This window comes from Camelus ferus, chromosome 3 (genome assembly GCF_009834535.1).
Source record: "Camelus ferus isolate YT-003-E chromosome 3, BCGSAC_Cfer_1.0, whole genome shotgun sequence".
In the NCBI taxonomy this organism is placed as follows: Eukaryota; Metazoa; Chordata; class Mammalia; order Artiodactyla; family Camelidae; genus Camelus; species Camelus ferus.
The window spans coordinates 92,476,337-92,490,022 of record NC_045698.1 but is presented as its reverse complement, the minus strand read 5'-3'; the positions used below and the strand labels follow the sequence as shown (position 1 = coordinate 92,490,022).

At 53.5% G+C, this 13,686-nt stretch overlaps 1 protein-coding gene across 3 annotated transcripts in view; it reads left to right on the top strand.

Moving 5' to 3' along the window:
• Window positions 1–13,686, top strand: part of FSTL4 (follistatin like 4) — a 379,618-nt gene that overhangs the window by 296,171 nt on the left and 69,761 nt on the right. For all 3 annotated transcript variants that reach the window (XM_032476734.1, XM_032476733.1, XM_032476732.1), the window contains exon 7: window positions 11,534–11,700. In XM_032476734.1, coding sequence (XP_032332625.1) covers window positions 11,534–11,700 — 167 coding nt within the window. The remainder of the gene's footprint in view (window positions 1–11,533; window positions 11,701–13,686) is intronic.

The window sequence follows — 13,686 nt, the reverse complement described above, 5'->3', positions numbered from 1 at the left end:
GCATTTGGTCTGGAGGTCACTTCTCCAAAATTCAGCCCACCAAATGCATTCGTCAAATAGTTGAAGATCACTACTCTTGTGATTATTGGAATTTCTCTATTTTTGAGGGTTTGTACCCCAAGTACCCTCTCTCAGTCTAGGGCAGGACACAGGTGGAAAATGTGTCATAGAGCTGAGTTTGGCTCAAGCTAAGTGGAGATGCAGCTGGAAGTAGGTGCTCGTGGGCCTTGAGTACCAGGTGGAGGAGTGGGGCTCCCTCCAGGGACAATGAGCAGGGAGGAGTCCTGGAGGGGAGCCGACTGTTGGTGGAGATGTTCCCAGAGAAGAGGCTGCTGTTTCAGCCAATAATGAGGTCCTGACCGGGGCAGCCTCAGAGGAGATGAAGAGGAAGGGCAGACTCAGAGAGGTGCGAGGGCGGTTTGGCTGTAATTGTGAAGATGGGGAGAAGTGGATGAGATTTTGGCTCATTCATCCCTAAAACGGACCGTTCACTCAGCTAGCCTGCAGCCTCCGCGTGTGCCTCGCAAGGCAGGCACCACGTGGTCGAGTGCAGCGAGAAGCAATTCGCCGCGGGTCAAGATGTGGAGATTTCCAAACTGACAGATGGTGGAGGAGTCTTTGGAGAGGAATCGGGAGGCATTTTTCTTACCAAGATCTGTCCTTGGACAAAGCATACATTATAGGGTTCCCTCTGAAAGATAATTTAAAGAACCTACCCAGGACAGAAGAGAAAGATAAATACCCCATACAAGGAAGAGAGATTTCTCACTTCCTAATATTTTGGTGCCATGCATCTTGCTCGACACAGGGAAGGTTTCAGCCAAAGGCAAGTGAGCTGGTTTCTGTGTCACAACTATGATGCTCATAACACGCAGTTGGTGAGGTCTCCCAACCCCCGTCACCCGCCTGCATAGAGAGGAGCAGCAGGGGGCCCACCAAGTCCCGTGTCAGCAGGGAAGCTTGCCGGCCGAGCCCCCGTGTAAGGTTTGGCCTTGTTGTCGTGCTGGGGTGAGGAACGAAGGGCCTCCTCTAACCCCTACAGTGCAACCACCAAGACATGGATTGGTCCAGACAGGGCTGTGTCCACGTGTGCGGGGCAGCCCTGCCCAGGAAAGGGCAGTGAGAGAGAGGACTCTGGCTTTCAAAGATTAAGAATGGGCGCTTCTTTTAGAGCTGTGCGAGCCACATTATCACTGCTGACTGTGGTTACTAATGTAGACCATGGTTCTCCATGGTGCCCCCGTTGCCGTGGGGCCAGATAATTCTTTGATGTGGGGATCTCGGGTGCATTGTAAGATGTTTAACAGCATCCCTGGCCAGCACCCACCAGATGCCAAGAGAAAAACACTCCCTCCCAGAGATGTGACAGCCAATCTCCAGACATTACAAATGTCTCCTGAGGGGCAGAGTCACCCCAGGTTGAGAAGCACTAAGGTACACCAAACAGGCCTTTCCCTGTCTCTCCCCATCAGGTACACTCCCCCAGGTCTCCGTCTGCACCCAGGCTCTACCCACCCCCCGTACAAAGCACAAAGTCTGCGCCATCAGTGGTCAGGCCTCCTCTTACTCCCTGGGGGCTGCCCACTCTCACCCACTCAGAGGCTTTTCTTCTAGAATTGCCCCCTTCCCTCTTTCGCATCATGAAGTTCGCCCTCCACGTTCGATGGTTCCCACAGGTGTGTTTTTCCAGTTGTTGTGTCTGCAAGCCAGTCTTGCTGTGACCTTCCACCCAACACCCCATTTCTCCGCTCCCCTTAGTGACTGAGCTCCTCTAACGAGCTCCTCTTCTCCACCTCCTGCTCCCTCTCAGTCCGTTCCAAAGCTGACTTCACTCCTCAGGCCTCTAATGGAACACTAGAGGCTCCAAATGTCGAGTTCCCAAGCACCCTCTGTGTGGCCAAGCTGGTGATCAAATCCCAGCCCCAGCCTGATGGAGCTCTTGGCAGCCCCGGACACAGGGGCCCCGCGCCCCTCCTCACAGGCTCCTGCCCGGGCTTGCTGTGACTTCTCACCCTCCCGCCTCTAAGCCGCCCTGGGGACCAGGACTCGGTTCTCAGCCCTCTCCCCTCCCTTCACACAATCCCTGGTGATCTCATTTGGTCCCGTGGTTTTAAATACCACTTCGCATTGATGAATTCTAAAGTTGTCTCCCTGGCGTGGACCCCTCTCCCAAGACTCAGACTCACACAGCCAACTGCCTACCCATCAGTCCACCTACTGTGGTTTTAGCTAAAATTTCTGCTTTCTTCCTCAACCTTTCAGTAAACGCAACCAACACCCACCCAGTTCTTCTGGCCAAAATTCTAATATTCATCCTTGACTCTTCCCTTTCTCTCATTCCCTTAATGTTTAGTCAGTCGACAGATCTGTTGGCCCTGCCTCCAACAGTTGTCCCAAATCAGTCTGGCACCTAGCAGGTCTCCCGGCTTCCTCTGCGGCCCGCTGTGTCCACCCTCCTCACAACCACAGCAGGTCCCCACCCCCAGCACCCTCCACCCTTTCTGACAAAGCCTCAGTTGGCCCACCTCCTCCCACAGTCAAATGCCTCCCCAAGCCCGCCATGGTGGTCCTCACCAGTGGCTGCTTTTGGGGTGAGCACGTGACACAAATCTGGCCAAAGAAACCTGAGGGGAAGTTGGGGCGCCAGGACTTCTGGGAGAGGCTTCCCTGTGCCTGCAGCTCACGCACAAGGGAGAGTCCCTCCTTTCGCCCTCTGATGGAGTGCCTGCCTATGATGCCCAAACCTGTGCTGCACAGCTGCACACAGAAGGCTGCAGGGCAGGAGGAAGAGGGCCCGTGTGCCCCATGCCGTCTTGGTACCACGGGATGAGCCTCCCTGGGAAACTCCCACCGGGCTCTCCTCGTGGTGTTGATCATAGCTTTTCCTTACTAGTCAGCCCCTTCCAGTCAGGATTTTCTGTTGAAGCAACTGAAAACGTCTCCACCAATACATAGGTGGTCATTAAAAGTGTAAATCAGACCATTTTATTCTCCTGCTTAAAATCCTCCAATGGTTTCTCATAGAATAAAACCCAAACTCCTCACCACTGTCAGGGGGCCCTGCCAGTCTGGCTCCTGGCCACACACATCTCCAGCCTCATCTCTGACCACTGCCCCCAGGGGCTTCCTCCCTGACTCCATGCTACCCTTGCCCTGCTTGTGCCCATAGCATCACCAGCTGGTGAGGGAAAGGCTCCTCTGAATTCAGCCTTTAACCCTCTCTGCCAAGACCCAAGCCAGGCTGTCAGGGTCAGTGCTCCACAGACTTCCTCTCCTTTCAACGGTTGGACTCAGCTGAGCTCCCTGCCATGTTGATAAATACTGTGACCAAAGCTGTGGGAGTTTCTCAGATGGAAACTGAAAAACTAAAACCCAGAGGAAGGACAGAGTCTCAGCATGGCTCACCCTGGACCTGGAGTTTATGAGCCAAGGTCCTTAGGAACCATGCTGGAAAGGAACGTAGGCTGTGAGCAGTGTTTCTTTTAAGACAGAAGTTGGCAGTAGCTCCAGGGGCCCTGGGAGCAGCAGAGCCCATGGTCAGCCTCAGGAACCCCTCTTCAGGAGTTCATCAGAGCTGTGACACACTCTGGAAGTTGGAATTTGAAACAAAAACAAATACACTGATATAAGCTGTTTTCCAAAATGGCCTGCTGATGCCTGTTAACAAAACGCAGCTATGACTTAGCATTCTCAGGAGACTGAATAATTAAACAGAAAACAAGCTATATTTATCCATATTCTTGCAAGATCCAATGGCTTCTCCCCGTTGCATGCATGAAGCACAGTCCCTGCTCAGAGGGGGCACGGCATGGGCTGCGGGGCGGAGGTGGAGTGAGGACACATCAGGGACCTGCTCCCAGTCTGGCTTCTGCTGCTTGGACACACCCCAGTCCAGTCCCTGGGGTCGTGGGGAGAGCAGTCCTGATAATAGAGACTTGGCGACCATCCTCTTCCTCGGCCGAGGGCTTGTAGTAAAAAAAAAAAGAAAAACCACCTTTTAGAAATCCTCCTCAAATCTTATTCAGTGAAGAGAGCTACAATGTGTTTGTAATCTGCATTTCAGGTCACATGCCTTGGGGAGGTTTGGGGGGCTATCGGTCAAGACAGAGATGGCACCCCAAGATTGTGTATGGGTCCCTGGACCTCCCCTCCCAGCTTGCCTCACCTCAGGGAATGGCACTGTATTTATTATGCAAGAGGATCAAGCCCAGATCACGGAAGGAAGTCATCCTGAAGCCCCTTTCCCTTGCCCCCTCATCCAAACTGCTTCCAAGTCCCGTGCCTTCTTCTTCTCCCCATATCTGCAGTCATTGATTATCTCTCCCCTGAACCACTGTCTCAGGCTCCTAGATGGTCTCCAGCATCCTCTCCTCTCCCCCAATGGTCTATTCTCACAATAGCCAGAGTAGTCCTTTCAGCGTGCAAATCATATCACAGTCCTTCTTGACTTAAAATCCTTCCCATCACTCTCCATTGCCTTAAATTGAAACCATTAAGTCTTCCCTTAAGGAACCATGGCTCTGCCTGTTCTACCTGGCCGCTTCCGCCTCTGTGACTGCGTCTGTGCCACGCACCCCTGCACCGTTCCCTGTGCTTTGGCCACACTGGCCTTCTTCAGTTCCCAGAGCATTCTAAGCCTACCTCAGGGCCTTTGCATGAGCTGATTCTCTGACTAGAATGTCCTTCCCCTCATTCTTGGCCTGGATGGTTTATTCCTATCTTACAGATCTCTACTTAAGTATCTCCTACTCACAAGTCTTCCCCCACATTTCTCCACTTGCACCTTGATAGGACTCCCTTGCTAGTCTCTCTCGGCATCTTGTTCTTTCTGCCTACGGAGCATATTGTATTGTGTAATTTATTTCCACATTTTCTCCCAGCCCACCCTTAGATACCCCCTCCAGTAGGCAGGGAGTTTGGACACTAGCAGTGAAAGTGGTAGAAACGGCAGCGGGATGAGAGAGTGAGCTTCCTGCACTGAAGTTGTGCTAGGGATTGGAACAGAAGTTAGATCTCTTATCAGAGGATTCTGAGGGTTCTGACCGGAGAGACTTGGCCTCCCGAGGGTCTGTTCCACATCTCATTACAGTTTCTTCCATGGAGATAAATTAACTTGTATTTCTTTCCCTTGGAGAGGTGGGGTGTGTATTAGGCAATCAACACCAATACTGTAGAAACCATGAAATCTCAGGGGCATAATGTAGTAAGGACTGGTTTCTCACCCTCATCAGGTCCGATAGGGTCAGGCAGCTCTCCTCAAGCAGCAACTTGGAGGCTGTGTTCTTTGTTCTCACAAAATGCATGGCCATGCTGTCTTCCATGAAAGAAAAGAAGAGAGTGTGGATGACAACTGCATTAGTCAGTGTTCTCCAGAGTATTAGAACCAGTGAGGTGGGTGAGTGGATGGATGGAGAGAAAGATTTATTATAAGGAATTGGCTCACATGATTATAGAGGCTGAGAAGTCCCAAGATCTGCAGCCAGCCAGCTGGAGGCGCCGGAGAGCCCATAGAGTAAGTTCCAGTCTGAAAGCCAGCAGCACTCTACCCTGGTTTCTGTCCCACTCACCAACTTCCCAGTGTGGCCCTGGTCACAGGAGCAAGGTCAGATCAATGAAGTTTGTCACATGGGGCCACAGCTATGTGGGCAGCTCCCAGGCCACCTGGGGATGGGGAGCTCCCCCAGGGCACCGGGGATTCACATCCCTCGTACAAGGAGAACAGTGTGAAATGAGGCTGCCGCTGCAGAGGCCTCTCTGCAGATCACCCTGGTTCCCCAGCCGGCCCCTGAGCCCAGCTTCACCCTGAGCTAAGCTCCATCAGTGCACTGATGTGAGGGCTGGTAGACTGAGCTTTTGACTAGAGTCTTTCCACCAAGAGCATCATTTGAAAAATGGCAAATGTCCAGGTAGGAATGTGTTCCATTAGTGCATTTCTAGCATAAGAAAACTAACGCCAACTTGACAGGAATTTGAGAAATTTAATTTCTATTGCTGTGAAGCACCAGAAGTCTGCTTGAGAGGGTGCTGATGGGTTTATGAGTGTCTCATCGAGTTCAAGTCAGTGTGAGAAATAGCGCCTGAGATTAAGGGAAAGCTGTAATAGGAACTAAAACCCAATTCTCCAGCGACGGAAATTTTATGCCTCATGCTTCCAGGAAGGGTGCTCGTTCGCCTGCTCATGGTGGGCCCATCAATCCCCCACGAGGGCCCTTCTCTCCAAGCTCCAAGGAGCAAGGAGAGCATGTGTGCAGGGAGGAGGCTGAGGGCTGTGTCTGGAAAAGCAAGGGTGATGCTGCTCTGGTCTGAAGGGCCTAGAGAGCTAGTGAGGTGTCTCCCAGGACTTGGCCCGAAGCCCACCCACTGTGTGCCCAGTGCCACACTAGGCACCAGAGCACAGAACAGCCCTGCTGGGATCTCCCTGCTGACATGCAGCCTGGCGAGGGTATCAGGACGGTCTCTCTTGTGCTAACTGACCCACGCTGACCTTGACAGTCATGCAATGCCACCTGTGCCTCTTCATCCCAGGCGGAACGAGGGGAAGCCCACTAATGCCCCAAAGCCTGGACCATAGGGTGTCCCAAGCTGTGAGGAAGCCCTCAACCCTCGTGCCCTCCTTGAATTGCCTACTCACCAGGCAGCCTTCCAGCACCAGCTCTTACAGCAGAAGCAGCATCTATCTGTAGGCACCTCGGCCAGTAGTGCCACCGAGCTCCCCAGCCCAGCCCTCCCTGTGCAGGGACACCAGCCTCTTTCTACAGATGCATCCTCACCCCAGACCCACATGACAGGAGCCCCTCACCCAGCCCTCTTTCACTGCCCCCCCATACTCTGGGCACAGGAGACCTTGGGACCCTTCCCAGAGAGTGGCCTGTGGGACCACAGACGGTCAGCACTGTGGGAGCAGCAGAGCCACAGCCAGGAGCTGGAAGGACGCCTCGGGGGCCCTTCCACAGACCGCTCCCTGGAGGGCTGCAGTGTGGCTGCTCCACCTTCCTGCCTGGCCCCTCCTGTCCCCTTCCAGTGTGAGGCTCAAGAGGTCTGTTGGGGTCCCCTCAGCTAGGCCAAACCACGGTCACCAAGCCCTCCCCCGTTACTCTGCAGAGAAGGGGCAGGTGGGGGTGGACGGCAATAGCAGAAATCAGGTTTCGCTCTGATGCCTCTCACTGTCTCACAAGGCTCCACCCATCTTGCCCTCACCATCTTGCACCTTGTTGAGACTTCCAGGTGGGGTAGTGACACAATAGAGGGGACAGAAGAGACCCTCTCTCTGTCTCTGTGGTGGTCCTAGAGTGTCGATCTGCCCAACACAATCCTCTCTGTCGTGACATTTGACTCCACCCCCAACCTCCCAGCACCTGGCCCCAGCGGTGGTCACGTGGCCCAGGCCTGTGTGTCGGTCAGTCCTGTGACTGCAGAGTACTCCGTCCACCTCACCTCGGAGACTGCTTCATGGAATAACACAGGATGGGAGTCTGGGCCATTGGACTTCTCCCCATGCTTTTTTTAAGGGCTCTCAGGAGAGATGTGGGCCCTTTCTCTGGGATCCTGTGTACAGGGACAGTCTAGGTGTGGGGCCACCCAGCAGACAATGCCACTGTTGGTGACGCCGGATGCCCGCAGCTGCCTCCACCCCCTTAGATTTCCCAGTTATGGGCATTAAGATCATCCTCCTTTTTTTTTTTCCCCCTAAACTAGTTGAGCATTTCTGAGAGTTTCTGCTAGTTAAGTCTGAAAAAGTCCTGACAAATTCACCAGAATAATCTCTTTCAATCTTCCTCACCCAATACCTGTCCAAGTGTCTCCTTGTGTTAAAACTTCAGGGTTGCAGAAACATCCCAGTGAGGGCGTGAGAACCAAGTAGAAGGTGCCAAGTAGGCACATGCTTAAGCCCAAAACCACATGGCGCGGGGACCAGCGGGGCCATGCTAAGTCACCTGGGAAGAGAATGCAGGGCAAGGTCAGGGACTGTTCTGAACCCTCCGTGATGAATCTGTGGGTGGTGGGGAGCCCCTGGGAGCTTTTGAGCAGAGCTATGAGGTACCTTGTACTCCAAGTAGTGACCAGGACACTCACGAGCAGCAGGGGGAAACTGGAGGGGTGACCACGCAGGAGGCTGTTGAGGATCTGGATGGAGAGGAAGGGGAGAGTTAGGGGTTATCAGGAGGGACTCCCTTGTGGGGCTTGGCAGCTGTTCATGCTGCCACTTGAGGCATCACTTGTACCATCACGGCAAGTGGGCAAAGAACAGAGGCAGGTGGCTTTGAGGACCAAGGGGAGCAGCAGGTCCTGGCAGGACCGAGGAGGGGGAGCAGGGACATCAGCTCAGAACCATGCACTCAGAGTTCCAGAGCCTAAAAGCTGGCTGGGCCCCCAGAGCCCATTCCCTCATTTCATGGATGTCTAAACTGAGACCCAGGGACCAGAAGGGACCTGCCCAAAGCCACTCGGGCATCACCAACAGAGCCAGGCCTGGAAGCCAGGTGTCCAGAGCCATAGCCCCACTTCTGCCCCGTTCACTCGAGCCCCAGCCCATGATGCTGCCTCATTTTTCACTTGCTGGGAAATCACCCTGGGAGGTCACTCACGGGGAAGTGGGGCCTGCTGGGGGAAGGCGTGTTAAACAGTAAATAACTGGGAGTGAGGAGCATTTCAGTTGCCATAAATCTCTCCAGAATTTTTAAAGGATCTGGGGAATATTGACATGAACTAAATCTAATAAAACATTCATTTAATTAAACTTTAAATGATCCAAATATTTGCTGTTTGGTTAATATTTGTGTAGCTGACAGGAGCAGAATTATGATGGTTTTGTCAGTATCCAAGCATTGTAATTTTGCATGAGTCTTTCCTGCAAAAAGTGCACGTCTTCAGACATAGAAATGCTCGAGGAAGAGGGGTGGGTGTGCACTCGGGAAAGATGCAGGAACCGGCTGTCCTAGTAGCGGATGGAGAGACGCACAGGCATCCCATTGGGGTTATTTGTTTGTTTGTTTGTTTGTTTTAGCCCTGTGCTATAGGCTCCCCAGACATTTTCCTACATCTGTTTAAATCATGTGAGTTTGGGGCCGCATGGAGGAAGGGGCTCCTACCTTGCACGTAAGTCTTACATTCTGAATGAGGGCCTGTGCTCCTAGCCTGGTAATTAGGGCCCCTGAGACCCTGCCATCCAGACTGCCTCACCTCCGCATCCCCCAGCCACACGCCCCCTTTCCGTCTACCCTTCCCCTTACATTTTAAGGCGGTGATTCTCAGGCCTCAGATGCCCCGGAGACCCCTGGATGCTTGTTCACATCTGATGCACACCCTGCCACCAGTGTCTTTTACCAGCCTGGGCTTGAGGGGTGGGAGTCTGTGTTTTAACCAGTCGCCCCCAGAGATGAGATGCAGGTGGTGGGGGAAACCACAACTGGAGAAGCAGGTTCTGGGACCCTGGGGAGATCCTGCTTCCTCTGAGGGCCCCTCCCTGACCTCCCAGTTGGTCTCTTCCTTGTGCTCTCACTGGTGCTCAGATGTGCAGGGAAAACAGATTTGTGTGTGTGTGTGACACATCTGGCTCCTTCACATCCCTACCCACCAGCCACTGGGAGAGAATGCTCCTAAATGTTCAATCCACTGTAAAGCTTAGTCCAAGCTAATCATTTTGAGCTCATGTAAGTAATGCCCTAGCTAATAAAAATGCTTTGGGTCTCCAACTCCCAGTTGCCCAAGCTGGTTTCCTCTGCACCTCTGGTTCCCCTTCGTGGACCCCCGAGGTCCTGTCTGTGGGCACTCGTGCAGAGGTCAGACCTGGCTGTGCTCGTATCTGGGTGCCCTCAGCCTGGTGGAGTCCAGAGTCCTGTGGAAGAAGAGGTACCTCCTCTGCGCTTGGGGAAAACTCTGGGTTCTGAGTGCAGTGGGAGCTAAACAATTTTAGCAGGTTCTTCTCTCTCTCTCTCTCTGCCCCTCCAAATCTCCAAAGTCTGGGTCTTGCTACAGAGGGTTAGTGCCATCTCTGCCCTGAGCGATATGCCTCATGACTCAGAGGTAGAAGGGCAGCCAGCGGAACATGATTTAAGAGGGAACTTGAAATGCATCACTTTAATGTTTGTAAAATATGATGCCGGTTGCGTCTGCATCAATCACTCCCTGCTTATCTTTCCTCATGCGGGTCCTTCACTGGGAGTCACATTTTTCCTGTGTGTGACTGTCCCCTCTCCACTGGCCTCTTGGCTTTTTTCCTTCTTTATTTCCATTTTCTCCATTTGTCATCCATCCACCCAACAGGCGTTGATTAAGCACCTAGTGTATATCTTGTTCATCTTTGTGGGCCCAGGGCCGGGCCACTGAATGTTTGTGGAGGGGCAGGGCTTCGGTGTTCAGGACAGGACCTTACTGCACCCATTTTCACTGCACTAGGTTTGCAGTGCCTGGCACCTGTGGCTCTTTTCCCTCCATCCCCCTTCCCTCCCCCACAAACACTGGCAAGAGGGTATAAGCACAGATGCACTGCCTGGACACAGCTCAGAAGTGTCCACTGAGTCACAGAGCTCAGTTCCCAGGTCTGTGCCTCACTCCACACCTGTCGGAACTCCCCCAGGTCCCAGATCTTTGCTGGCATCCCAGAATAAACACAGGCCCCCAGAGCCAGCCCACCTCCCTCCAGTCATGCTGCCTCCGCTGCCTCCCCAATCTCCCCAAGTAGATTTGGGGGCAGAGCAGAGGGTGGCAGTCCAGTTCGTGAGCTGGTGCCTCTCCCTCCAAACCTGATCCCATTTTGGCTTTGAATGCTCTGAGTTTGATTTTTTTTCCTAAATCCTGAGAATTTCAAGAGGCCTGTGATTGCAGGGAAATATTTTAGACCCTTCGCATTTGCCTGATGAATGATTGGTCTTAATGCCAGTTATCAAGTGTAAAATGGTAAGGATTAGTAATCTGTGCAGCCCAAAGTACACTTCAAAAAACTAAAGGCTGCACAGTGCACGGTCGTTGAACAAAAAGCCAAATCCAAGTTCAGAGAATCCTTAGACAGCAACAGACCTTCAAAGGTCAGCCAGTTCACTCCCCAGGCTTCAGACAGTGCAACCTTTAATTTGCCCCCAGGTGGAGGAGAAACCTGTCCGCCCGGTCAGCAGAGCTTGACTGCGCTTAGCGAGGCCTCGGCTTCCCTGGGCCCGGCGAGCACAGGGCAGGGCCCAGCACATCTGGCCCTGGTCACAGCGGGGCGGCCCACATGGCCCAGGCAGGCCACACAGGGATCTGTGGCTCGGCTCACAGATCCACAGCCCAGACACTTCCGCTGCGCTAGCTGTGGTTCCTGACCTGATTTGACTCACAGACCTCTTTGAGTAGTTAATGTATTCAAATGGAAGTCGCATCCCTGGTCCCAGGAGATGTGTCCATCTGTACCTTCATTCAGCACAGTGTGTACAATGTTCCTTTTCCCGAAGCTGCCCAGGCTCCTGAGCTGCAGTCGACCCCTCACGGCCCTATCCCCTTCTAGTGAAGACTCCACCCCCTGAGCCTGCCCCTCACTGCCTTCTCCTTTTTCCTACAGAGGTGGTTCAGCTCAGCCTCGCCCCCGAGGAGAGGGTCAGTGTGGCCACAGTGACCGTGGGGCTGAGCACAGTGCTGACCTGCGCCATCCGTGGAGACCTACGGCCACCCATCGTCTGGAAGCGCAACGGGCTAGCCCTGAACTTCCTGGATTCGGAAGACATCAATGTAAGTCACTTGGCTCTGACTCTGAGCACAGACGCACCTCCCAGGGAAGCCAGCTGTGCACCGTGTGGCAGTGGCAGGGCCAGAGGGCTTTCTTTTAACATCCCACGTGGGTGCCTTCCAGCCTGTTGTCTGATACCTGGAGGTACCAGAAAATCCAAGTCCCATCCCTTGCAGAGATTAGTATGGTCGGGGGCAGCTGTGGCTCACTCTGGTGGCTTTAAGCTGCCAGCCAGGCCCAGAATAAGGTGGACGAGGGAGGCGCAGTGGGCGAGGCAGGCGGTCTCCGTACAGGCTGCAGCCTCCAGAGCCAGGAGGTGGGTGTGGGAATGGGATGTGAGAGGAGAGGGCTGTGTAGCGAGCCTGCCACTTGAAGGGAGGGACCACAGGCTAACAGAGAACACATCGAGGCAGGAGGCTCTCAGGCAGGGAGAGCATCTGGCTGGGTGCCCCCAGGGAAGACTCTGGACCCCAAAGCTGGGGAAAACATAGACAGCTGGATGCATGGCATTCCCTGTGGAGAGCAGACATGAGCCTCTGGGCTGGGTGGGCTGGAGGGAGGGGCCAGTGGGGAGATGAAAGGAGACATCAGAACAGAAGCAGCTGCCCGGGGGTTTTGTTTGCTGAGCAGGGGATTGTGGAGGTGACGTGTGAAAGAAGAGAGCTCCTGAGCTCTCACAGCCTAGCGTGAGCAGTAGGGGTACTCCTGGGCTCTGAGGGCCTGGGCAGCCTGCCATGCGATCCCAGCATCATCTCACTCTGCCTTTATGACTTTGAGCAGCTTCTTAAACCGCTGATCCTCTGTGAATGAAGCTATTGGGAAAGCAAGGTTAGCAGTGCCTCCCTTCTTTTGGACTTGAAAAATAAAGGGACTGAGTCAAGAATATTTACTGGCCCTGGTTTGGCACAGGGGTGAGGTGGCTTCCCAGAAGTTCACGTGAGGAGGCAGTGATGTCACCCACGTAGGGCACTGCCAAGTGGCTGACAGGTCTTGAGCTACAGTGACAGGAGTACAAGTTTCAAGCAGACGAGGGGCAGCTGCTTGGCTCTGAGAAGGGAGGCCTGTGGGATGAGTGACTGGTTCCTGCTAGCAGCTCCAAGCAGGTGGGGGACATGCAGGGGCAGAGGGAGCTGGGCTTTGTGACCCCATGAGTTGGACCATCACGAAGGGCCAGGGTGCACCCTGAAAAGAGACGAATTTGGGCTGCTTAGATGGAAGACCATCCCAGCCGTCAGCCCTGGCCCACAATGGAATGAGCCATCATAGGAGGTAGTGAGCTCCCCATCCCTAGAGGCATGCAAGCTCAAGCAGGTCCATGGTAAACAATCCTGCTAGCCATAGAGGCAGCTAAACCCCATGACCCTGAAGATCCCTTCCAACTCTGAGACTGCATTGTGGGGAGAGAGGTCCAGCATGAAATTCTGCAGGAAACCACAAGGTTGGGACTCTTCTATTCTCTAGGTCCCTTTGGATGCACCCTAGAGATCATGAAGGAAGCAGATGGGAAGTGGGGGCCACTCCATAGTCCCACCTTGGAAAAGCTGTGCAGAAGTGCCCTTCTCCCACCCTTGTCACACCAGGCAGGATCGTTTCCTTGCAATTTCCCGCACTTACAGTGAGCACAGCCTTTATCCTACTCATCTCTGAATGTACCACCACAAGCCTGGTGGCTGCTTGATAGACAGATGCTGGATGGACAGAGTTCTTTATTTTCTGAGCCTAAGATGCCCAGGGCTTGTCTGGGATCTTAGCAAGGGGAGACAGTGTCCAGTTTGTAAAGACTAGGGTGTGGGTGTATGTGTGCATGGGCACGTGTGTGTGCTGAGGTGCACATTTGTGTGTGCAAATCTCTCAAGGTGGGTTGTCAGCTTTTAATCATGATTGGCCGGTAGTAATTGATTCAGAACTAGGACAGGTCCACCTGTGTCTGTCTGAACATCCATATGCATTACTTGATGCTCTATTTAAAGACATCAGAATTAAAGACA